Raw genomic sequence first — 25,850 nt, forward strand, 5'->3', positions numbered from 1 at the left:
CACCAAACACGATCAGCAGACATCTCCATTACTAATGGCTTTTTTCTGCCTAGCCAAGCACATGTTGTTACTGAACCACAACAACAAATTATTTCTTCTTGTTATCATTATCTGTTCTTTTCCTGGACCTCTACCACTGCATGCAAACAATCCCCATGTTTCTGTAAGCTGAGCTTTCCTGCTAGAGCCAGCGAGATGCTGAGCTCATTCCAGATTTGCTCTTCTGGAGCCATTTATTACAGTAACAGATCACAGCACAAATTTTATCTTAAAACATCCAGGGTGGACAAATCAGCAGGCAGGGAAGGAGGGCTTTTAAGGATGCACACGTATTAAAAACAAATGAAAAAACAATTAAAACCCCAAAAAACAACTCAGCAGAAGCCAAGGGGAGAGAGGCTAACAGTTTGTATCGCATGGGTACGCTGAAATCTCAATCTGTGTGGGTCCCACCGAGGTAAGCGGAGTATTAAGTGGACAGCCTGTGCCACAGTGAGCTTTCTGCCAGGAGAAGAGAGGGGGTTAAACAACTAGAGTCTGGAGAAGGCTATTCCATTGCCTGGCTGGTTCAGAAAGAACAGAGCCAAGTTTACTGCAGATATTATGTTCTGCAGTTTACTTTCTGACTGCTGCTCCTAAAAATGGGAAGTCTCACCTGAGCACTGTCCCCTCTCCCTGCAACAGGTCAAGGATAAAACAGCAGCAAACAAATAAACTGGCCAGAGGAGGACAGATTCCCCAGGTTCACTTTTCCCCACATGTGGCAGCTTTAACACCAACATGAAACATCAGTGCATGTGTAAACAGGGAATGTCTGCTGCTTTCCCTGCCCACCCCTGCCCCTGGGAGCAGATTTGCTGGCAGTCGGGATAGGGAAGGAAGAGAGGCAGGCTCTGGTGAAGTCCAGAAGCAGACAGACGTGCAACAAATCCCTGAGCAGCTGTCAGCTCCTGCTGTGATACAGAATGCAATGCACATTTGGGGGAAAATTTGAGAATGTAAACCTTTCTCTCACCTCTACAGACAGGTCTACAAATCCCCGCGTTCACATTAGGTTTACTCACTGTCAGTGGACACAAGCAGAACCATCTTTGCTTTTCCTCCCCTGAAAATGAACAAACTTTTAAATTGTTTTAAATCTTATTTAAATAAAACGAAAACTATTGGGCAACTCTAGAGTGTTTTGGTGTGCAGGTGCATTGCTGGCTTCAAAAGTGTACTTGCCATGCCACAGACGCCCTGACATTTGGACACACTAGATCCTGACATCCTCAGAGCAGGTCGTGCCACGTGAAGTTTTGACTCAGCAGACACATGTGGGCCGTCACAGCCGCTCGGTGCTCCCCAGCCACCCAGGGCTGCAGAGAGCAAAGGGATCAACTCCAGCAGCTTGAGCAGCAGCCTGCCCAGGGTTGCTGCTATCACCAGCAGAAAAACCCATTCTCTGAAACCACAGGGCACATCTGAGACTGCCTCTGACACCCCCAGGCACCCGCTCCTCCTGATTCACATAGGTTGTGGAGCCAAGTTCTACCAAACCCCCCATTATTAACCAGATGGTAAGTCTGTCTACACTTCCCTACTACCACTATTGCTATTGGAACCAGATGCCCCAGAGAGGAAACGCTACGTAGCTAACTCTAAATGGGAGCCAGACTGCCCAGGATGCGCAAAGACTAACCTAACCCTCTGCAACCCGCCACCACTGTCGGTCAGCGTCACCTTGATCTTTCAGATCCAGGGATATTACTGGGGATACAGTCGCAAAAGATCTGCACACAAACACTTGGCTCTTCCAATATTTGACATCACAGTATGCATCATACACACTCAGCAAAAGTAAACTCTCTTTTGCAGAACTGCAAAACTAAGCTCAGTTTTTCCATGTTTTGATATATTTCTCCTCCTTCTAAGCGTCCACTGAAAGCACTACTCCTTTTCTAGGACACAAATGGTGACAAGCTTGATGACAAACTTCTAGTAAGCCAGTTTTAGCATCAGCACGGAATTTTGGCTTAAAGTCCTCAGGTACTCTGTTCTAAATAATGCTAACAGAAATCAGATGTGGAGAACCCATCCGTGCATACAGTGATCTCTCACAAAGTCCTGCCCTTTCATAAAAGTAATTGCAAGTTCCCACCTGTACAGGAAAGGAGTTAGTGTCACATCCAGCATATAAAAACTGAAGCACCACAAGGGGAGTGACCAGCTAGAAGAGATTCTTGCAAATACTTGTAGAGTACGTACAACCACATGCAACAAGACACTCTGTTGCAAATTCCTTGAAATCCCTGATAAACATCATCATAGAGGGTATCACTGGCTTAGAAGTTAACAACCAATTATTTTTCTTCTATTTTGGTCTCATGTTTGAGTTGCTCTCTCTCTGACCTCATCCTACTGCTCAGGACTTGTCCAATACAAGAAACCCTCTGGAATATGTTGTCTTGCATCAATGTGAAAACGACAGACACGTCCAGAAGACCCAGCATCCCCAAATAACAGAAGTTCAAAGCCCGTTTGGTCCAGGCATCCCCCTTCCAAAGCCACGCTCTGTCCCACACCTCACCACCAACTCTGTCCTCCTTGTCTTGTCCTGACCTTGACCAGGAGCACTTAGGGAGGGGACAAATTCTTGTCCTTTGCCCTTCCAGGGGAACCCCACGATCAACTCACCAGCACGCGATCTCCGAGCCGTAAGTCCTTCTCCCCTTTTTTCACAGACCCACTGTCCGAGAGGTTAGATCCAGACTCGTTGCCCGTCTTCATGGCGCTGTTCAGGACGCTCTCCCGCAGGGGAATGACACGAGTGGAGAGAGGTGGCGTGGCCGTCCCCGAGTGCAGTGACAAGTTCTGAGCCGTCAGGGAGTCCACAGAGGGGGCGTCAGTCCCCGAGCCCTCGGCCACTGGCTGCCCCGCCAGCTTGGTAAAAATCCCCTGGAGCGGCTGACATTCAAAGTAACGTACTCCACCGACAGAGCCGTCATTCTTACCCACCGGATCATCCAGAACAACCCCTGCCCACTGGCCCGGAGCAAATTGAGTCTCCCCAAGATACTGGATCACACCTGGCTTCACTCCATTTACCCAGACACGTTCGCCCACCACAAAGTCTCCCAGGAAATCATCGCCCACCTCGGCAACCTTTGAACCCGACTTCTCAGCGTTGGTGGTGGAGGTGGTACCCTGCTTGTGTAAAGGTGAGCCTGCGAATCAAGGGAAAAGAGGTTTTGGTATGAGGAGAAATCCTAAAAGGCAGCCAAAACACCAGGAAAGGGCATTTACAAAAAGGAAACACCCGGGACCACGACTGGTTTACATTAGGTGAAGGTTAAAACCTGAGCAGCCCCGTTACTTACACATCTTCCTCGGCAGCAAAGCCATCTGCACAGAAATCCCCATACGTTGCCCTGTTTCTGCAGGTTTGGCACACAGTATAAAGAACTGACCCCACGTTTTCATCCCTCTTTGTAACACCCACTTACCCCCAGTTCCATCACAGCACCGAAGGGTATTTTGTGTGGCAGCACTAACGCGATGAGCTCAAAAAGACAGGAGTGGTGGTACATGCTTAAGGATCAAAAGGAGACCAATGAAATGCTGCTTTGAAGACAGATGCCAAAGTCATCCTTTCATCCAAAAATAATTAAAAAAATAAAAATAAAAGAAAAACAGGTAAGGTACTGACGTTTTAGTACCTGGTGCTATGAGAACTCCACGTGTCTGGACGCAAGCAGTTAATCCAAGCATTGAGACCCACCAAGGGCACTAATAGCTCCCATGGGACCATGCAGCTGCCTCTGCAAATGACTCAATTTTCCCTTTGCTGGAGCAGAACCCAGCAGCAAGCAGACACCTGGGGTATGTTCAATCTAAACAGTCTCTCTCTAAACAGGAAGCATCTCCAAATCCCTGCATGCACAGCCTTCCCAGGGCTGACACGCTGTGCACTGAACTCCATAAAACCTGCAATCAAAGAACGCCCTTATTCCAGCATCAGCCCGCCAAGCCAAAGCCAGACCTCCAGCAACACTTCGCTGCGCCGGGAGAAGGAAAAGTGCAGGTGATGCTGGAAATGCACCATCCTGCTCGCTCTCTCCAGTGTACCCGGGACTGGCCAAATGTGACTGGGGCTGAAGGGGAACAAAGACAACCCCAGCAAACCCCACTCTTGCTGACCCCAGTGTCCAACTCTCCTACCGCAAACTTTGGGCTTTCAGCCTAGGCCCCAGGGGAATGAAAGAAAAGGACAGATGGGCTGCATTAAAACGCTCTGGAGGACAAAGGGGGAGGTTAAGTAAAGCCCTAAAAGAAACCACACAAGAGACTGAGGAAATAAGCTTGCTTGCCAAATAAGATCCAGCAAGTCATACACCATGGACCTTCCATCACCCTCAGCTCTTGGTAGCACTGAGGTCCCCCGTGTGCTCCCTCACAGCTGGTGTAGGGGGTCTGTGCACAAGACTTGGCCCCACACGTCCTGTGCTCAACGAGAGCAACCTGGACCCTTCAGCCAAACTTTAAGCTGAAATTTCTGGGTGCCAGCAACCAGAAAAGCCTAAAGCACACCCAGGAGGAAGTTTTTATTTGCTACCAGACAAGGCTGACAGAGAAAGTCTAAGCAGCTGCAGAGAAGAGTCTAACTTGAATGCTTATCGGAAATGAACTGTGAAATTTGTTCATCCTCATCCATGCCTGTTGCTCAGCCTGCACCATTCCTACAGCTCTTTCAGAAGTAATGGGCCTGACAGATCAAGCTCAGCTCCCAGAGAACCTGAAGAACATAAAAGCTCTCAAACCAAGACACTGCAAAGCTTTGCTGAAGGTCTAATATCAGGGGAAAGAAAAGAGCACCGGTGCTTCAGTGCCAGTATAAAGAACCTACAGTTTCAGCTGCGCTACAAGGGATTAAAACTGACACTTTGGTTCTCATTAGACTCCAGAGTCAACGACATGGCACAATCACACCAGTTTGTGCGGCTCCTGGAGGACAGCAGCACCTCTGCCTGCTCCAAACCCGAACTAGGACAGAGCAGCAGTTAGGGCACACTCCCACAAATCCCTCTGTTGAACAGAACCGCCTCCAGCCTGCTCGCTAGGCTTGGCGGGCAGGAGCTGGAACAAGTCTGGAGAAAGTTGTCTGAATGGGGCACACACAGCACCACACACTGGGCACGTTCAGGAGGATCATCCTGTGACGGGCACAGGAAGGGCAGGAAGAGAAACACTGTTCCCAACTGAAAAGGTCAGCCAGCTCCCTGGGTGACAGGGATGTGCTCAAGTCCCTGAATGCCTTCTCTTGGCCTTTGGGCCCTGCTCTGAAACCTTCCTCAACCTCATGTGTTCTTCATCAACTTTTTTTTTTTTTTTGACAAATGCCTGACTTTCAAGCTCATGTTACTCTCAGTCTTAAAAAAGACAGTACCTCAAAAGGAGCTCCATTAGGGGTATGGCATTACATCTAAGAATCAGTTTCACCTTAAAAACTGAAAAGCAGAAACTATAAGGATGCTAAAAGCTTTTGATCTTTACAACAGACTTGAAATAAAATGGGAGGAGAGAGAAGAAACAGGGGTCCATCCATGTGAACCATAAAGAGAACCGTAAGTAGAAAATAAGGCCATCATTCTCATTTCAGTGTTTAACAGCACAAGACAGTAAAGCTGTTAAATTAGAAACCAGTAAGTTATATTTTAGAGCCTTTCAGCTCAATAACCAGAGATGGCTACAGAGGTTTATCACCAACAACATCTGTGGTATCTACATCTCTCCTTTCATGGGTATAAGAAAAAATCAAATTAAAAACACAACTTACATCCTGGTTTCATGCTTGGCAGAGTGCCGTGACACACAGATCCCGTGCCACTGACATGTTTGCGACAGACAGATCTATGCAATGTGCCAAGCAGAACAGCAGAATTCAACTCTACTGGACAGGGAACTATAAGCACGAAAATTCGGGAGGGCTCTGCATCTGTATTCACGAAAGATCAAAGCAGTTTTTCTAGTCCTCCTGGAGCCTGAGTTTCAGCACGCTAGCAGTCTTTAACGAGCGAGATCCAGGTTACATGAGCTCTCACAAACACCGCTGCAGCATGGCCGGGATAAGCAAACCCTTCAGCAGCGCAGCTCAAGCAAAGAAAGGCAGGAAGGCTGCCCAAGGCTGAACAAACAACGCAGGAGGATTTCAAACCACGGCTAGACTCACCATATTTCACTGCAAGAGCAAAGACCTTCACAAACTGACTTAGACTGGGAAAAAATAAAAGAAGTTCATTGGACTCTATGTTCCTCATAAAGCCAAAATTTTAGTGGGACTTTACACTCTGTTCACTTTAGGTCTGACAGGCCAAGCTACAGTAATTATACCATCTCAGGGAAACAGCCTAATTACAGGCTCCTGAGCAGAGCAGCGCAGTCAGAAGCATTATTATTCTTTAGCTTGAGGTGAATGATTCAAAAAGCTAGGACTTAAGTGACGAGTTGCAGAAAGTTCACCTTCTTCATTACAGCCCTTGCTGCAGAAACTTAGTATTTTACATGACCTTCATTACCCACATACAAAATAACAACCAAGCCACCCATTTTCTTCCAGTGCAGCTAACAGGCTTTGGTGCACTAGGTTTTCAGAGAAGCCAACAGTCACTACGATCAGGCTAAACCCATTCTTCTTGGCTTCAGGGCTGATGGAGCCATTAACTAGGTGGTCAGACAACAGCCAGAGTAGTCTGAGTAGACAGCTCTGATCCTTGTAGGCAGGTATCTGGTCACCAGCCCTTCAGAAGGCAAAAGGCAGTGATGAGCAACTTGTCTTCGATCCCACGAGTATCTCAGCACAGTCCAAAACAGACATCAGCTGATGGCACCGCTCCCCACGACCTGACATCTGGAGTTACCCGCTTTCCAAGCAGCTCTGGGGAAAGCCACCCAAGTGCCCAGAACTCCTGAGCCTCCTCCAGCCTACAGGCACCTCAAGAGCTGGTCTATGCCTGTGTCATTTAGATTTGCTGTTTCTGGAAAGAAAAATCTAACTAGGGAGCCTGACTACAACTAAACACCAAAAAAGTTCCAAGAAGCTTGCTAACAGCAAGGTGAGGGTACAGATCTCAGGTACGAAGTTGAGAACGGAGTTAAACAAGAGAAACGAACCCAGAAAAACAGAGACTGAGTATTTCCTGCTCCAACACCACTGTTATGCAGTGACGCTGATCAAGAGGCCACAGGAACTCTCTGAATGTCACCACTGGGCATCCAACTCAGCAGCTCACCTGGAAGCCAGCGATGGGGAAAGCTCTTTCCTCCGTGGTCCAGGAGGATCTCCCTCTGCTGCTCTGTCCAAAGCAAACCTCCTTTGCTAGACAGGACTGCGACAGCAGCTCCTCCCTCCCTCTCACTAGGAGCGGGCTCCAAGACACAACACTTGGGCTTTCCAACTCCACAACCCTATTGTGTTCATTACCCGGCTCATTCTTTTCAATTTAAATGGTTTTCCTGTAGGTCACAGCCTTCAGGGCTGAACAACAACTTATAAATCAGTCATACACAGCATCTGCTAAATGCACATCTTATCCAACTCTAAACCTCTATTTTTCCCTTTAGCTTTTGTCAAGCCCACGCATGACGCACTAACAACAACCACAGCAGACCTGGTGCTTAGGGTCCTATTTGCAAACTCGTCCCCTCAGTTTTTGGGGCCCACAGTGACAGGGCACCAGTACTTCAGGAGCCACACAAATTCCTATTAGCCAAGAGCCAGGGAGGTTAAAGGTTTTAACTGAAGCCTCAGCCTGTTCACATGGCTCTCGTTACGCTGTCAATGAAAGCCAGGTGTCCAAAATCCCTGGAAGCCCAAGGACCTCTGCAAACAGGGGATGGACTCTTCCAGGTCTTGGAAACATCTGCTGTAGGAAGGGATGAAGAGACAGCTTTGTAAGGTAAAGGAGGAAGAAACCCTCTTTCCAACAAGCTCTGGAAGTTGAAGCGGGAGGAACAGAGCACTTGATCTGCAGCATCAATTTCTTTGCAGGATCCCCAATGAGATGCTCAGCATTGTGCTATGTTTAAGTGCCATTCACATCCACGGAAACCACGCATCCCCTCACTCCGTCCACATCTTTGGACCTCCCACAGCACTTCAGTTGCTCATTTCTTATCACCAGGCAATCAAAACAAAGGGGAAAGGAAACTTGTTTCTAAAGGGGAGGAGGGAGAGGAAGAAAAAAATAGTTTAGCACAAGTAGCAGTGCATAGTGAGCGTTGCCCATGTATTTCCTGCTCCCTGGAGAACCCTTTTGTAATCTTACTGCTCCCAAGGCACATGCCAGGCACCCCAGCTGCCAAAAGATTCAGAAATGCAGCATCCTGGTGTGTTGCCATGGGAATCAGGAGACGTACAGTTAATTGACAAAATGGAGGCACGTGAGATTTAAAAGAAAGAAAGAAAAAAAATAGGAAAAAAAGGAAGAGATACACCAGAGTAGTGTCTCATGCCAGGAAGAGAGGGAAAAAAAAAAAAAAAAGAGAGAAAACATGATTATTTACAAAAGAGCTTTACAATGGCCCCAGGAGAGATCTTTTTCCTTCTCCACTTTAACTTTCAGAGGTTTTGACTCTCAAATCCCACCACATCACGAGACAGCCTGACACAAAGTCCAGAACCGCCTGTCCACTCCTGGCTGTGTTCCCTCTCCATGGCAATCATTGCACTTCTCATCCACCAGCCAGCGAGAAGAGCTGTACCAGCCTGGCAGAAGCGTCGCTGGCACAAGACCTGAAGACACAACATCCTCATCTCACTGGCCCACACTATAGATGTCACTAACCTGTGACAGGACAGCGTGCCTTGGAGCTCATGAGCCTCTCTCAACGTGCAGCCCGGCGACCAAACTAGCCACAAACCTTCATGTGTCAGCTCTGCTCGCTCCCAGCCCGGGCAGTGCTTCAGGACAGTCCAGGGGACTGTAATGTCCATTTGAAGCCAAGATGGATTTTGTCAGCTGGAAAACCCCACTGCTGGCCACAGGGGTGCCAGCTAAAAAGAACAATGCCTGGTTTTACTGCCACAAGGATTATCTGAGTTGGAAAACCCCACTGCTGGCCACAGGGATGCCAGCTAAAAAGAACAATGTCTGGTTTTACTGCCACAAGGATTATCTGAGAGCCTAAGAGGCACCAGAGCTGCCTGGCTCGCTGCTGGTGGTCCAATGCTCCGGGGTTGAGGGGGTGATGTGGTCTCGCTGGGATGCCAGACGCTGCCCCTGTCCAAGCTGCAGCCTGTACTCGGGGTACCAGACACTTGCGGTGGATTGCATTTTCCCCCTCAGACAACCACCCTCCAGGAAGAGCTGGAGATACAGAACTGCAGTGTGTTGTCTTTACAACCAAGTACCTACCAGCGCCTGGCTCGGTGTTTTTTACCCGTTGCTGTTACATTGCAATTATTGTAAGCCTCTCTGGGTCCGCAATATCATTTCATCTCAAAGCATAACACTACGGAAATTCACTGCAATATCATTTAATCTCAAAGCATAACACTACGGAAATTCACTAACGGATGGAGAGCAGAGCTGATCAGAGCTTCCCCTACAGAGAAAGGAATGAAAGACAGCCCAGAGCATCTGTTGTCAGATTCAAGCCTCGGTCCCTACCAGCTACAGGAGCTGGTCTACCGGGTAGGTGACAAGGAGGAACAAGCTGCTGGACCTCCAGGAGCCGTCACCAGCACAGTCAGGGTGACGGGGCTTCAGCTGGCAGCTGCGGCAGCAGCCACACACGCTGAAGGCGTCTCTGGCTGGAGAAGGGCTGGCTGCCTGCTGCCGTCATAGCGCTCGGTGATTGAGAGGACTCACCACGTGTAATTTCTGGGTTCCCACACTGGGACTGGAGCTTCTCAGAGCAGCTTGGATTACATAAACAAGACGTTGTTGGCAATCAAGTGAGAGCCATCCCACTCTGCCATGCTCAAATTCAAATTATTGAGCACAGCGACGAAGCAGCTGTTTTCTGCAAGATTTATCACGGCCCTTTCAAGCCACATGATAAGGCAGAAAAAGAGAGAGAAGGGGTGACTGGAAGGGAAAGCAATGCTTTGCAGGCGATAGCCGAATGCCCAGCAGCCCATTGGGGGAGGAAGCAGCCCGAGAGATTTATGGCTGACTTGGAAACAAGGATTTTGCAGGCGATAGCCGAATGCCCACCAGCCCATTGGGGGAGGAAGCAGCCCAAGAGATTTATGGCTGACTTGGAAACAAGGACTGAAAGCTCTGCAAGTTCAAAGCTGAGAAGTTGGGGCTGTAATCACCCAACCCATGGGACTTAAATGCAATGACTGGGATGGAGATGAGATCTGCATCTGGCACCCTGGAGATCTATCGCCCTGCTGTTCCCTGGAATAGTCCCCATGGCATTGATATTAAGATCTGGTATAACTTCAGTATCACTGGCTCTGATTCCTTTGAAGAAAGGAGACGTACCTAGAAAGAAACTTGCCATGAGGAGCAAGGAAAAGAAGACAGTAAGGAAGTGAATGAGAATTATGAACTAGCAAGCAAAGGCAAATGAGAACTGCTGTGAAGTTGCTCTGCACCGAATAGAAGGAGATGCCCATTGAGGCAGATATTTGTCTTCACAAGGCCAGCTGGGAAGGGCACTGAACCTCAAACAGATGTACTGAACAAAGGCGTTCTTATAAAGGTCTCATTCAAGAGGCTGGCTGGTACGAAATCTGCCCTGCCATGGGCGAGACGCATTCTTGGTGCTTGCTGGAGATGGGAAGGACGGAGGACCCTGGGTTTTACCAACTATGCTACATCAGATCAAGTATAACAGCAAAGAGATATATTTGTGACGTGGGAGGATTTTAAGTTTTTCAAAGAGGCAACAGTATTGAACAAAATATGCAAAGCAGACAGGTTTTGGCAGCGCAGGGCGATAGGGAGGCGAGTGACTAGTAGAAAATGCACAAGATTTCTTTCACTGAGGGATAATTAACTTGCAGCATATGGATGGATCTATTCATCTCAAGATTACAGTCTTAATTTTTACATAATTATTATTTTTAAAACCGTAAGTACATTCTTTCAGTGTTCACATTTCAATACCCTATTTAACACTTTCCAGTCTGAAAACAGGGCCCATATACCTCTGGAGCAGCACCCTGTTTTCCCAGAAAATAATTAAAACAAAAATCCCACAGTTTTAAGGGTGTTTCAGGTTTGACAAAAAGAACAGGGCACCCATGCCTACCTCCCAAGCTTGTGCCACCCCCAGTCTCTAGAAACAAGTCAGACACATTTGAAAAACTAGGAGTATGCTAAAGTAACCCCTGGTGTATTACAGAATAATACAGGCTTCATTCTTTCATAAATAAATAATAAAATCACTTAAACTAGAGAGTATTCCAGTTGGAAGCATCCCTCACTTTATTCACCATAGCTCACTCTAACCAGAGGATATACTTTTCCATTTAAACAAGCCCTTAGCTGTAAAAATTTATTAAGCCTTGTCCCTCCCCAGCCCCATATCCAAACTGCATTACCTTGCCCAGACCATTACAACTTCTAAAAGACTCATGACAGAAAGAAGTGTTAGAAAGCAGCCCAGTAATGATGATAACCCATGAGACAGCTCCGAGAGCGAGAACATCAACCGGGGGAGATACACTTACAGGGATGGCTCCTACCCTGCACGGTAAGCTTCCCTCCAGCAGCCCGAGCGACGCAGCACGTAACACAACCTCCCCTGGAATCACCAGCACACACTCACCCGCCTCTCCGGATGCATAGCTGTAATCACACCATATGTTCGGCTTCTTTATAAATCTAGCACAAAGCTATCTTCATAGAGTCTTTTCAGAAAAGCACAGAAAAGCCTGGGAATGAGCTCAGTCTAAATCCGCATCGGCTGCAAACCCCGGCATATACGTACGTGCACAGTTGTCCACGGTTTCTTAGGATGTGGGAATTTGTAAGGCACAAGTGTGTTTTTGGGGCTGCTATTACGGAAGTGAAGACAGCTGCTCTCAGTGAGCTGATCCAATGACAAAAAAGAAAGAAAAAGGAGGCAGACACAGGTCTTTAATGAGACATTTATAAACGATTTCCCAGGCAGAGCCCTGGCACTAGCACAGAGAGAGGAGCAGTCTCAGGACACCTTCTGAACCAGAGAAATTTATCTTGAGCACCAAACATTGTAAAGCGCAGCCAAGCAAAGCATCATGCTTTCTTTCCACCAAAAAAAGCGATCGAGCAGCAGGGTTTGGAAATTTTGCAGCCTTTTTAAGGGTAGGATTTTTGCTCAGGCATGATTCCCACATAAAACCCACTCGGATGGATGCTGGTGTCATTCCTAACCAGCCACGGCACAAACTGAAAGAGGAGCAGCCAAGCAGCGCATTGCTCAAGCAAGTGCACACAGGAAAGCCGTTGACTTATTCACTCAGAAATGATGGAATTAGCTCACTACCAGTAAAATGGAGAAGAGAAGGTACCAGAAAACTACCTGGCTTGGTCCATCAAGAGAATAATTATTACTTTATGATCAGACTAGAACCAGAGAAGGGGATCAGCAGCTCCAAGAACAACAGCCTGTCCAGGGAATGTGGTGCAGGAGAAGTTGCTGTGTGCGTGTAACTCAGGATATTTATTCACAGGACATACTCTGAGCAGCCACACACAAGCAGAGCAGCTGTACCTCTAGCAATCCAAGGGAAAGGAAGGTTAAGTGACCAGAAGAGAGCCCAGCTCAATTCTGACTGTGCCTTTGGGCACATTGCTTATTCCAGCTGTATTATAACCCTCTCTTACACCCTCACAGCGCTCACATGATGTGGTTACCCCATTCAGGTCAGATCAGCTCTACCATGGCACAGCATTTCGCCTGGAATGACAGCTGATGAGCCATGCCACTCGTACCCACGCTCCCGCTGCAGCTCAGGATCAGCAACACTTCGGAGGCCCGTGTGCCCCAGCTCAAGCATCCTCTAATTCAAGGCAGGGGTGCATCCACACCACTGTAAGTTGCAAGCTCAGGCAGCAAGTGCTCTGCTGGCACCTGGGAGGTCTTCCAAGCATGAATGGCTAGACATGTGGCAATAGATCACATCAGTAAGATCTTCCCTACTCTTTCTCTCTTGACTGTTAACAACCTCTCATTTCTACCTGCTGACCCTCAGAAACATTTCCTAGGAACAAGCACAAGCTTTTCTCTGAGCTTCTGATCTTACTTTGCTCTGCTTTCCTCCGTCAGGAGTTGGGCTAATGCTCACAGTCATGGCTCTTTGCAAGAGCTCTCAGCCTGCAGCCGCGTCAGAGACTTTCTCATGCCCTGTCTGCAGCTAGTCTTGAGGGAAAGGTACAAAAATGTAACACCTGACATGTAATAATGAAGAAGGATGCTTGGTTAGCTCCTTATCAGCATGCTGAGAGGCTTGTTTTCAGGGTAACCAGCTATCCTGGAAGACAGCAGTGAGTTCAGCCACTGTTAATTGAACCACCGGGATGGTATCAGCACACAGACAAGCACCAGGCTTGATGTCTTGTCTGTAGATTTCTTCCCTTCTCATTAGAAACACGACAGCAATACAACTATACCATCCCTTTGAATCATCCATCCGACCTGCCTGGAAGAGGGACACTTCAGGGGCTATCTGCAGCACCCCCAGGATCCCAGGGGAACCATAGGAGAGGTAAATACCAACATTTCTTAACCGCCAAACAAACTTGTGCACAACCCAAGGGCTGCACTGTGCCGAAACACAGCTTCAATTCATTACTTCATCGGCCATTTATTCTTGCAGCCATACATCTATGCACATATTCCACAGGCTATACATCTCCTGCAAAGGTCACACAATGGACTGATTGTACACAGATCCACTCTCTGCAGAATGCAGAGTTTGTTGGGCTATTTTTGTTTTGCCTAATCTAATAAAAAGGATATTTGAGAGCAGATTAACACTGAGTCATCTACTTTATTATCTGGCTTAAACAGTTAAGTCTCCAATTCAAAAGGCAATGAGCTGTATGTGAACAGGCACTATTTGCAGAAAATCCAAATCACCGATCTGCAGCGGATGTCTAATTTTTTTTTTTGGTGGGGAAAAAACATGACCATGATCCAGATCTGACCCTAAAAAATATCTGAGCTATGATATGAACATAGAAACCCACTGCAGGTATATCAAACCTAACAGCTATAAGTCTCAGTGATCACCAGAAATGGTACATTACACCCTTCCAGGGGTGATGGTGGGTGAAGTGAGAGGCAGTGGCAGTGGGGAAATCCATAATGGGAAGTGAGAGATCAAGGACAAAGCGGTGGGAGCTGACAAATTGAGCTGTACAAAATCCCAGGACATAGTCCCAGCAGGCACCACCCTGACTGCCCCAACACACAGCCTGCTCCCTGTCCCAGCACACTGTACTGGTTTGAAACACTCACATGTGAACTATCCCTCTCTCTTACACCACTTCTTCAGAAGACCAGGTTTTTGCTTTTATCCTCTGAATGCACCTGACCAGGGCAGCAGTCAGTCAATAAGGATGATGTTATGTCCCCCAGCCCTTTTTTGGGGTCAGGATTTCCTCAATATCATATCTTCCTTATCTGAATTTTTTTATTCAAGGTCTAGATGAAGCCCTTATAATTTCTGGCAGTTTTTATTGAGCAAATACCTTTAAATATAATATTCTGCAATGAGCAATTCAGTGAAATAAATTGTAACAGCAATACATAAGGCTCCTGTATCTTCCGGGAACACAAATCCTAAATGACTGCACCTGTTAAAGAGTGAAATAAGACAAGCACGCCCTAAGTACCAGGCTGAGACACTTTCTCAATGCGCACACCCACAGCCACACGACAAATGCACTGAAGTTCACAGATGCAGCACTTCAGTCAATGAAAAGGACCACGGGAAGCAGTGTCACAGAGGGAACCTGCTGCTCCTGCTGCCAGGACCGGAAGGGCAAAAAGCCAGAAAAACCTGCTGGCCAGGATAACTGTTCCACTTCCAGCTCTGACTCACAGGATGACATGGGACAAGACCTAGTTCTCCAAGTCACCTTGTGCGTAACACACAGATAATACCGACCTATATCCGAGCCACAGGCTTCACAGGTGGTGCTAAAGCATTCAGAGTGACTAAACAGAGAGGTTTCACACGTGCATAGCAGGCTTGTAATTACAGAAAGTGAGAATGACTTACAGCTCGTGCTGGGTAGGAATTCACAGAGCAGCTTGGGAGTACTCCTGTAGCCGCAGTTAACTCCTGCGTAACGCTGCCCTACAAACCAGAGCACCGGCAGAATGCGAGATCACACAAAGCGACTCCTGAATTCTTGGGTTTGGTTTTTAAAGAGGTGCTCAAAGTTCATCACTGCCCTCCTCTGCAACCATTTAAAAACCCCAAGCACAAGTATTTCCTTTCACACTAGTAATTCTGCAAACAAGACCAGGCAAGTAAAGCCATCCACGACCCAGACGTCGCACACAGGACACACATGTACTGTGCTGGAAAACAGCATTGCCAAAGTGGTCTCGTTTTGTAGAGACCATCAACTGTGGTCTGAACAAAGCGGCTTAAGTCACAGACAGCCCAATTTTCACAACTCTTACTATTTTATGGTGACTATTGTGATACATGCAGTGTTCTTACAGCCCTCACTACTGCATAAAAACATTTATTTCTTTTAAGGGGATATTACTTTCTAGCATCTTTATAAGAGATAAGCAAATACCCTACTGGACTCAAAATAAATATTCTAAATATTTTAAGGCTTTTGTAGAGACCAATTCACCCTTGCAAGGAGGACGCTCACATGCAGGGTCAGTGTGTGATAGCCAATACCATGTAGCAACATGCCACTGCAATCCTAGGGATTCTCATCCCAAATCCATCAATGCCAAAGGGAATCTTTCCTTTGATGTCAATGAATATTGGCTCAGGCCTCTAATGATTAATCTGCTCTGGCAGGATTAGTTCAATGGTTTGAGGCAGAACACGCAGGAGCGGATTCTGCCCCAAAGCTGTGCCCCTACCCCAATGGGTGGAACCGCAAGTGTACTGATGATACTCCAGACTTACACCAGCCCAACTGAATAGGATTTGGTTCATTATTGTCAAACCACCATACGCTGAACATCTGTGGGAAGCAGACTGTCTCTCCCTGCTGTTCTGCAAGGAGCTACAGAGAGCGCAGGAGGGCGTCTGACCTCTGTACGCCTTCAGCGTGGCTCACATCTCACTCTACAATGAGAGTGCTGAATATTAAGGATTAACTATATCAAATCCTTCTAAGAGCATCTAATGATTAAGACAATTAAAATCAGACTCCCAGTTGTCTCTAGATGTCACCTGTAAAGCTGATTAAAACAAGATTGATTCAATGCCTTTTATATTGCTTTGAATGCATCAAACCACTTCTGCTTGGGAGAGGAATGCTGCCAAAGGTCCTTTTCCAATTCAAGAGGCGAAACAGAAGTGGGGGAGGGAACCACCACCTCCAAAAACCCCTAGAAACCCCAGTACGAAACCTATTTCAGACTGCAGGATGGCAGAGTGGCTCCTGAAGGGGACGTGCGAGCTGAATACAAGCCCTATGCAAACAGTCAAACGGCTGGTCCACAGCCATGCCAAAAAGCGTTTGGCTTCTGGATACACAGTGGGGATTAGAAGCAAATACACAGTCTCACGAGAGCATCCGTGTCTGTGAGCGAGGGGATTTGTACGGCGTGATGTGACCGACACGCAGGGCACTTTGGTCACCCCATGGTAACGATGAACAAACGATAACGATCACTCAGCAAAGCTTCTCCGGTGGCTGTTGCAGCTCCTACCCCTCAGCCACACTGACCACCAGTCACCGCAGCCCCCTCCCAGCCTCACTTCTCTATTTAAGCCTGACATCAACCCTAAAGCAGCAGACGAGCAACTCTCATTTGCAGTTCTTCCTGCGCAGCCCTTTAAAACACTCTTGTTTTCCTTCAGATATCTGATAGCTTCTTGACCAGATGACTGCCTGTGTGTACACGGATAGCATAGGTCTTACTAGCAACTGATAGATCATCTGCTGATCAGGCACATCTGGTCTTAAAACATGCTCGTTGGCACCTTCTCCTCCCAGTTCTCCTAGGAAGTAAAGATGCTGTGCACACAGACTCATTAAGACAAAGCCAGACCTAATCAAACTTCAGACACTGATGATGCATTTCCAGCCAGGATCGCTAATCGGCTGGAGGAATATCCCTTCACGCTTGCAGCATGGATTTAATTGAGGACAGCGCTCATCAGATGAGAGCTGACAATACTGATCACTCCATGAGGCCTGAAGCAAAACAGCAAAAACAAATGTTTGCTAGAAATAACAGCAGCCTCTGGCCCCACGATATGGGGTCTTTTCTCTCAATTTGCCAGTGCACAACACCCCAAATTAATATTAATCAAGAGCCACAAAGCCTTTGAATAGAGAAGAATTAGCTCCCTGGGTCTGTGCCAGTCAATCGGCCGCTCCGGACACTACAATCTCATTTGTTTTGGACAAAACAGTAGTTTAGTGCCTTTCATATTTATTTGGGAATGAGAATTAATAGGTTGATATAAAATCAGGCAACTTCAGCAATATTTCTTGCAGCTTAATAAAAAAAGCCTGTGCTAAGACACTGCCAAACCATCTGTGATTACCTGAGAATAGCCTTCCCAAGTTCTCTCTTATTACCAAGGCATGAATTCCTCATCAAGGACACCTTCTCTCTCTCTGTTTTACTGCAAAATAATCCTAGAGGCAATGGAAATTACTTCTTATTGCTGTGCATCCAGCCAATTTACTCCAACAAAATTCTGAGAAACTTGAGGGGCAAACAACTGACTTCCAGGTTAATCTACCAAGATGCTGCTGTTAATCCTGTTGTAGATAAACATAAAGGAATGAAGATTTCTCACTGAGGAAGGTAAAAGCAAGGCACTAATCCTACAGAGGAGTAAGGTGGTGATTAAGAATTACATTCCTCGGGCAGTATTCATGTAGGCATAGCTCATTAATGATGGGGCCTAGCTATACGTGAATAAACTTTTCCATACGGAATTGCTGAGTCCCTGAAACCAGCAGCAGCCCTCAGAAGACAGTTGCATCTCTAAAAAACAAATCAGAAGATAAAGTTAACCTCCCTTCCCTCCCAGAAGACTCTAAAACCAGTTTCAACCTGCATAAAAAGATTACAACCCACAATTTTCATAGGAAACCTCCTTTAATTGCAAAGAGGGAGCTGGGATGTAACCCATGGGGTCCAGTCTGTCCAGCTGGCCCCTTCTCCTCATTATACAATGCTTGGAGTGATTGATCACGTTCAGGTTGAAGCGACCGCTCTGATCACACACCCCACCTCCTGCAAACTCAGCACCTGTGCCCAGCAAACCCATCCCAGCCTGCACAACGCAAAGCTCAGCCCCGCAGCACAGCAGTAACTATCCCCCAGGATGGAACCAGCCCCAGCTGATCAGCAACCAGAAACCAAGCGCAGCTAACTACCCCAGTAACTAGCGCAGCACAGGCTTATAAAACCCTCATTACAACATACTTAGTTTAATTACCCTATGGAGCCAGTCACTTGGTACTCTTTAACTGCCCTGTGAGCGCTCCAGCCTGCTTCGCTGTCATTTTTAGCAAACAAAAGCATCATACAGCGTTTACAAAGGCGGCCACTATGCCAGCAAATATCAATAGTTCCATGCATTTATTTTTCATCAAAAATAATATAAATACACTTACGGGATAATGAGAAGGCATTCCCAGGCTTCTGGCAATGCTGTAGAGTTTAGCTATCAAAGTACAGTTTTTGGCAATCAAACCGGGCACCAGCTGAAAAACAGTTTTGATACTCCCAGCCATGCCTAAATGTGGTGTTCAGGCCACAGATGCTTGCACCTGCCCATTCGGAAAGACAGGATCCAGCTGGGAAATTCAAAATCCAGGCTACGTTCAGACTGGATGTGTTTAAGTCTCACAGCAAATGTAACAGGTCTGGGCTTTCCTGTCTCCAGAGCTCAATTCCCAACATTGCCCAGCTCCATCTGCAAATACTAATTTTCCTTTTGCCACAATTCTTTAATTGGAGAAGAGATTTAAGAACCATAAAAAGTACTGGTAAATGAGCACCAGAACCAGCTGACAGCAAAATGCAGTACGAAAGGCAAGATTTTCTCCTCTAACCACGTTGCTCTAATGCTTCTCTGAGTAGACAAAACCACTCTGAAATGGGAACGCTTTCCTTCCCAGCAGCTTTCACCTGTTCTACCAGCTGGGAAGGCTGTGCAGACCCATTTATCACAGCTTCCATTCTCTCTCCATCTCACAACTCCAGGCAAAAGCTGGCTTTTCCAAGAGGAGGGTTGGAAAGAAACCAAGACAAATGAGCTTCTTGGGTAACAAGAAATCCAAATGTTATATTGAGGCCTCTACCAGTGATCCACACCTTTTGCACTGAAACCTCCCTTCCACAGGGGAAGAGTAGTAACTTTCTTTACTTGAAGGATGGGAAATAAGCCAATGCGTTTGTGGGAAATCCTTTCCTGAGACACCACTCAAAGCTAATGTTTTCCAAGAATCCACGTCAGATGCCAGTCCCCCACTGACTTTCAGTGGAAATGATAATTTCAGCTCTCCACAAAAAAAAAAAAAAAAAAAAAAGCCCACACCCCCAACAAGCCAACGCACCTCACCCAGAATGTCACCACAAAAAGCTCTTGTGCCTCACTGGTCTTTGAAAGTGCTTGGGTAGGAGACAGAGCAAGTCTCCACTCCAGGGAAGAGGACACTCCACGAGCTGCTAAGGAACAGGGGCTATAAATAATTTTCAGGAAAAATAACTTGGATATACTGAGCCAGCTTGTCATACACACCATAACTACATCATATATGGTCTCTATGGAAACCTAACGCCATGAATTGTGAAGTTATATATACATGCACACACAGCATCTGATATCTGTATCAGTCCCCTGTTCTGTTACACAGGATGTGAGTTTTCAAGAGTACACGGAAGTGTTTAACAGGGTCCATCTCCACCACCTGGGAAAGGAAGAGCAACGAGAGATAGGTGAGAGATGCTTGACTTTCTACAAAAGAATATGAACAGAGTGCTGGGGAAAAGAGAAAGGAGAAATCGGAGCACCTTTGTGTATTCCAGACTAATAAAGGAAAGTACATGTACTTGCACTTTTGCAGACAAGACTGATCAGTTCATGGGAAGGCAGGAGGAAGAAAGTGTAATGATTTCCAACATTCCTTTGCATCTAATGGCTGACAGCTCTCAGGTACAAATGGAGAACAAGCACCTTCTTCTGACACTCCAGCTGGAAGATACGACCGAGATGTGGGGTCTTTCTGAGCCAAGCCCAGGCTATTGGAGCCAAGAGACAGCTTGGAGCAAACAGACTGTACATTGTTACAGTTTAATTTTGCACTTCATTGGATTAATAGCTTTGTTTTGCAACTATAGTTCAAGTTTTTGAGACTTCTCTCTTCTCCCAAGGTAGCAATGCAGCTCTGTATTTTGTAATCCAAACCACACTGGTTTTCTTCCATCAAGCTGCAGGACTCAGGTGTTTCACCAAATGTGTAAAGAAACAAAGCCCCTTTTGGCATTTCTGGCAAGAAGCAGGTAAGCGGGGAGGGAACACATGAGTTCAGAAAAATGCAGTACTCTCTGTTCACCCTGGGGCCAGGCAAACCCTGACAGTCTCCCAGAAGCACTCGGTGCACAGACACAGCTCACGGAGCTCATGCAAACGGTCCAAGACAGCACAGAGCAGAGCCTGTGTTTCTGCAGGGCTTCTCAAAAGCCTCGTGTACAGCCTCCTTCATGCAACTTTTTAAGACCCGATACAAAGCTTGGTATCTTTAGAGGACCCTCCCATTCCAGCAGTCACCCAATATATCACCAGGGCTCTTTCCTGGACAGGACAGAAGAGGGAAGAAAAGCCAAAAAAGGACTTTGCAGTATTCACATTAAACACACAAAAGAAAGTTGTTTTCAGTCTCTCCATCCCTGCCACTGTCCCTCTGTATGCTAGAAAGGCTTGAATGCTGTGGTGCTGGGGAAAGCACTCAGTGCTGGCAGCACACCACCAGATCTAACAGCCCTCGGGCTGGCACATGGTTACCTCCTCTTGATCAGGTTGGGTTATCAGTACTGCCATGAATTAACTGTAGCGATGCACTTAGAGGCCAGAGGTCAAATGATGCAGGTCAGCAAGACAGAAGAGCAAGGATGGGGCAAAGCTCCACCACGTTCCTGCAGCCCAGACCTGATTAATCCCAGGAAGGGTAATTAAATCCAGTCTCCAGGACCATCTACCACCAGACCCTTTGGCTGTAGGCATCCTCAAAGTTGTCGTCAGTGCCTGCTGTGGTCAGGATTTTAGTGATGTGGACACTTGGCTCCAAAATAGAAACCACTCTGACTGAAAAAAATAATATTTTCTCTTGGAGTTTTTCCTGCCAAAGGCTGAATCCCGTGACTGACTGCGCTGCAGCTGGGCAGCACAGCCAGCACAGATGCTGCCACTGCTCTCAGAGAGACGCACACAGGCAAGTCGACAGGATTTGGGATGCACACTTTGCTCACCACCTCAGATTATCATTGGGAAGGAGAGGAGAAGGAGACAGCAAAGGGCTGGCCAGGCATTTGGAGAGATTTCCAGGAGGAAAAGCAGGAACAGGCCATCGACAAACACAGCAGCAGCTCTTGTGCAGGGGACAGAGCAAAAAGATGATGCTGGGGATGACGTCAAAGATGATGCTAGAAGCTGGGTCAACAGCCCCGTTGTGCTCTGTTCTCACCTTCCAGGTAGAAACAGCGCAGCACTGTGACTGCTCCTGCAGCTCTGCCCCTCCTGCAAAGCCCCTGTACCGTCCTGAGAGGCGGAGGAGTAGCAGCACAGCTCAGAGCACCAAGACAACATCCCAAGACTTCTCCCTTTCTCCATACACATGTTTTTCCAGGAATAAAACTCATTTTAGAACTTCTCAGGCAAAGGTCAAACTCAGTGTGGTGCAGGTTCTGCCCACGCTCACTTGGCCTTGTTGCATGTCTGTCGCAGTGATGGATGGCTGTAGCTGAACAAGGCACAAAGCAGCTCCTGCAAACAAGCGCTGCATTCAGCTGAAAGGCTGTTTTGGACCCCGGTGCCAACTATCCGTGCTGACTAACTCTTTCATACCACAACACAAGCATCAACTGTGTTTGCCCAGGCACCTCCGTGCAAAGCCTCCGAGGAGTGGACAGGCCTGGGATCTTTTCCTTCATTTTTGGGTGTTCTTTTCTAAGTGATAAAATCAACTGAAAATAACTCCATGCCACACTGCAATTATAAATCCAGCATGAAGCGCATTGAGAGGTTCACAACTGGTAGCTAAATAATCACTTCACTGGAGTCCTTCAAGTTCATGTTGCTCCTAGCAATTAGCTGTGATTGAGACAAGGGGGGAATACAGAAAGGGGTCTGGGGATAACTTCAAAATAAACCACCAAACCTATAAACCTCATCCTAAGAGTTTCCTTTGTCAATTTGCACTTCCTTCTAGCAAACAGATATAAGGAGGCTTTAGTATCTTTGATTTGGATGCTAAACTAATAAATTAGTCTAATATTTAAATCCGCTCAAACATGGAAGAGTGCAGTTCAAATGTTTATCTCTACATCTAGGGCCAAGTCCTCAGCTGAGGAAGAGCAGTGCTGCTCCACTCCCTGCGACGCTGTATTACACCAACAGATCTGGAATTCAGCCCATGTTCTCGTGCAGTGACTGTCCCCTCAAACAAGACACACATGCAGAAAAACAAGGTATAACTACAGCTTTTACAATGCTGTTCAGGGAAAGAATGTACAGGGTGGGAGAGACAATATATACACTATTGGTCACTGAAAGAAGAGAGAGCTCAGCTGAAGAAATCCATGAGCAAAGCAGAGCCCCCGATGTGTAACGATGGAGCAGAGCCAGGGTCACTCAGCAGCAAGCGGGGTCTTTGCATGAAGTCCTGTGCAGAGGTTGTGCCTGAACTGTCCTCTCAGAGGGTGAGACAAGGACATGTGCCCCAGCACAATAGAAACTTCACAGACATGGGGGTTTGTTTGTTTCCTTTCAATAAGTAACACTTCTGCACTACTCTGACAAGAGACAGCATTGTCTGGTGACCCTCATTGTTACAGACTAATTTCTCATAGCATGCTAAAGCAAATTTCATCCAATATTATCCTCTAAAGATGTTGTCTGACAGGTACAAGGCTTTCCTGCTTCTGCCAGACACTATATATTTTTGGGACTGAAACATACAGCAAAGTAAGCAGTGGCCTGAATTACTATGGGGCAAGAGGCTGACAGATCTCAAGAAGCAATTAGCAATATTATCAAACGAAAGAATGCAGAGATGATTGATAGGTTATACACCATCCTGATGCTTTTCCCCAGAACCAAGAGGACAGCCTTTTTTAACAAAGTGAAATTAAACATTACATACAAAACTCACACATTGAATATTTGCTAAATTATAGCTAACAAAAAAACCAACCCAGCAGTCAGAGAAGCCAGAAAAATGAGTCCTAAGCAAAACACATCTCAAATGCTTTGAAATGTTAATTTTACTGCATAATGGCAGCCTGTATAGCTTATGTATACACTGGATATATATCAACAGACAGTAAAGCGTGTGCATGTCTGTCTAGGTAAGTTGTTATTCAAATCCCAGTGCTCCACGTGACTCTGCTCAAAGGCACTCATTTGAGGTAATCAGCACAGGACAAATTACCTTAAGTGCCTGGTTCTCACTCTTGTGTTATCCCAGGTCAGAAGCCATAGCTATAGGACAGCGTTTAAGAAAGTCACGGGTGAGGTTTCCATCTGCCTAATTATTCCCAGCTCTTCACTGTTATTGTCTGTGCAGGCACACGTATGCAAACACGACATGAGGCAGCACCTCTGTCAGCCCTAGACACCAGAGGGTCCCTCGTCTCCCCCCCACTCCACAACCCACCTGTTTTGTGCATGGCTTGGGAAAGGGAGGCCATTTACTCACCCCATTACACTTGTTTTGATCCATGCTCCAATGCTCATGATCAATCTACATAGAGATGGGGAATTTCACATCCTAAGGCCTTTGCCTCTAAGCCAGGTGATCACCTGGGTCAGCTCATTCCCCTGATGAATCAAGCCCTTACCTTCTTTTGAACTGGTGGTGACAGCAGCTGCAGTGGTCCCTGATGCCCGTCCCACCGGGCTGGAGTGCTTCCCGGCCCTGCCGGGGATTTTAAGTCCACTTGGCTTCAGCATGTTTGCTGTCTCCTGTATCTCAGGTTTGTATTGCCAGTGTCTCAAAGAGCTGTCCTGATATCACCGCTCAGACTTCTCAATGATGGACCTCTTCTTCCATCGTCACAGACCTGGCAGAGAAGAGCACAAAGAAATCAGACAGAGAACGGGTGGGAGAGCACCAAAGAGAGGCTTCCAGAAAGCAGCGCCCAGCTCCCTCCTCAAATCCCTAGGAGGGGCAGGATCTTTCATTTCTTCTCCTGTAAAACAAGGGTGATCATTGCCTTCATCTCCCATGTTAATGTTACATTCTATTCCCCAATCTTGCAGTCTCGCTTTAACCCTGGAGTCCTGGACCTAAGCTGAAGCCTCCTAGAACCACCAAACAAGAATTTCAATTCAGTTTGTGATTGAAGTGACTCAAATTGCTGACTGGTTTTCAATTCTAAAGTCTCGGCTCGTGCATCAGCCAAGCCCCAGTTCTGCTGCTCTGCGAAGGCACTGTCAGAGCCCCCCCAAAAGCCATGCTAATGACCCCCAGCACCAGGCTTTTGGTGTGTGGCCCCCATTTTCACCAGACCCCAGGGCAGCCTCTCTAGACTCACAGGAAGAGTCATCCAAGATGGGGCTTTTCATCTCCCTTCATTAAGAAGAAATTCAAAACCTTGTTACAGAAAAAGGGCATCTGACCCCATGGATTTGCAGTAACAGTGAAAAAAGCTTTCCAAAATCTAAGCATGACTCTCTACCAACTACCTGTCAGTGCAGTTACACAACTCTTCCCCTATGCCATTCCCTTCCCAGTAGGTAAACAGAATAAAACGTCCAAATCTCTTGCAATCACGTTGCATTAAGAAGCACACAACTTCTCAAGCAAAAAGTTTTATAAGAAGAAAAATGAAGGAAATGACTAAGTTGCTTTAAAAAAATGCAAAAACATTCCTAATGGATAAAGAAAAACAACAAAAAAATTGAGACATTGAGCCAAAAGGAAGCCAAGGCTGGCTGATGGAGCAGGCTGGGATGCAGAGGGAAGAAGGTAGCAGCAGAGTGAGCCAGGGATGATGCCGAGACATAACGGTGGAGGGAATTGCAAGGACAGCAAACCAAGGACCAGCCAGAAGCCAGGGGACACCCAGATCTGCTTCACGGGCCAAGAACGGAGGCAGCCTGCTGCAGGCAGCACTCTGGAGAATTAACGTAGCGAAGATTTACAGATGCCATGAGGGGGGAATTGCAATAGCGGCGACAGGAAGTGATTAAGGCATGAGTAAGGATTTCAACACAGGCTGGGTCAGAGCGAGGAGAGGGCTGGCAGTGCTCCAGGGAAAGCTGCAAGCAGACACAGAGGAGGAAAAACCACAAGGAGAATTCCAAAATCATATTCCTGAGGGCTCACAAATATCTGAGACACCAAAGAGTGTTTCAGTCATCCCACATTGGCTTAGAGAGACAAAGAAAGGAGGGATTGGCACAGACAGCCTGGGGAGGGAGCCAGAGTGAAAACCCAAGGGATCCAGTCCCATCTCTTCCCTACATCCCCCCCAAA

The 25,850-nt window shown here is 46.9% G+C and overlaps 1 protein-coding gene across 1 annotated transcript in view; it reads right to left on the reverse strand.

Moving 5' to 3' along the window:
- CLIP2 (CAP-GLY domain containing linker protein 2) overlaps window positions 1–24,322 on the reverse strand; it is a 60,023-nt gene extending 35,701 nt beyond the window's left edge. The window contains exons 1-2 of the mRNA XM_010082895.1: window positions 24,211–24,322; window positions 2,677–3,206 (exon numbers count right to left, since the gene is read on the reverse strand). Coding sequence (XP_010081197.1) covers window positions 2,677–3,206; window positions 24,211–24,322 — 642 coding nt within the window. The remainder of the gene's footprint in view (window positions 1–2,676; window positions 3,207–24,210) is intronic.
- Window positions 24,323–25,850: the final 1,528 nt, after the last annotated feature.

Source organism: Pterocles gutturalis, unplaced genomic scaffold (genome assembly GCF_000699245.1).
Source record: "Pterocles gutturalis isolate BGI_N339 unplaced genomic scaffold, ASM69924v1 scaffold8620, whole genome shotgun sequence".
NCBI classification, from domain to species: domain Eukaryota; kingdom Metazoa; phylum Chordata; class Aves; order Pterocliformes; family Pteroclidae; genus Pterocles; species Pterocles gutturalis.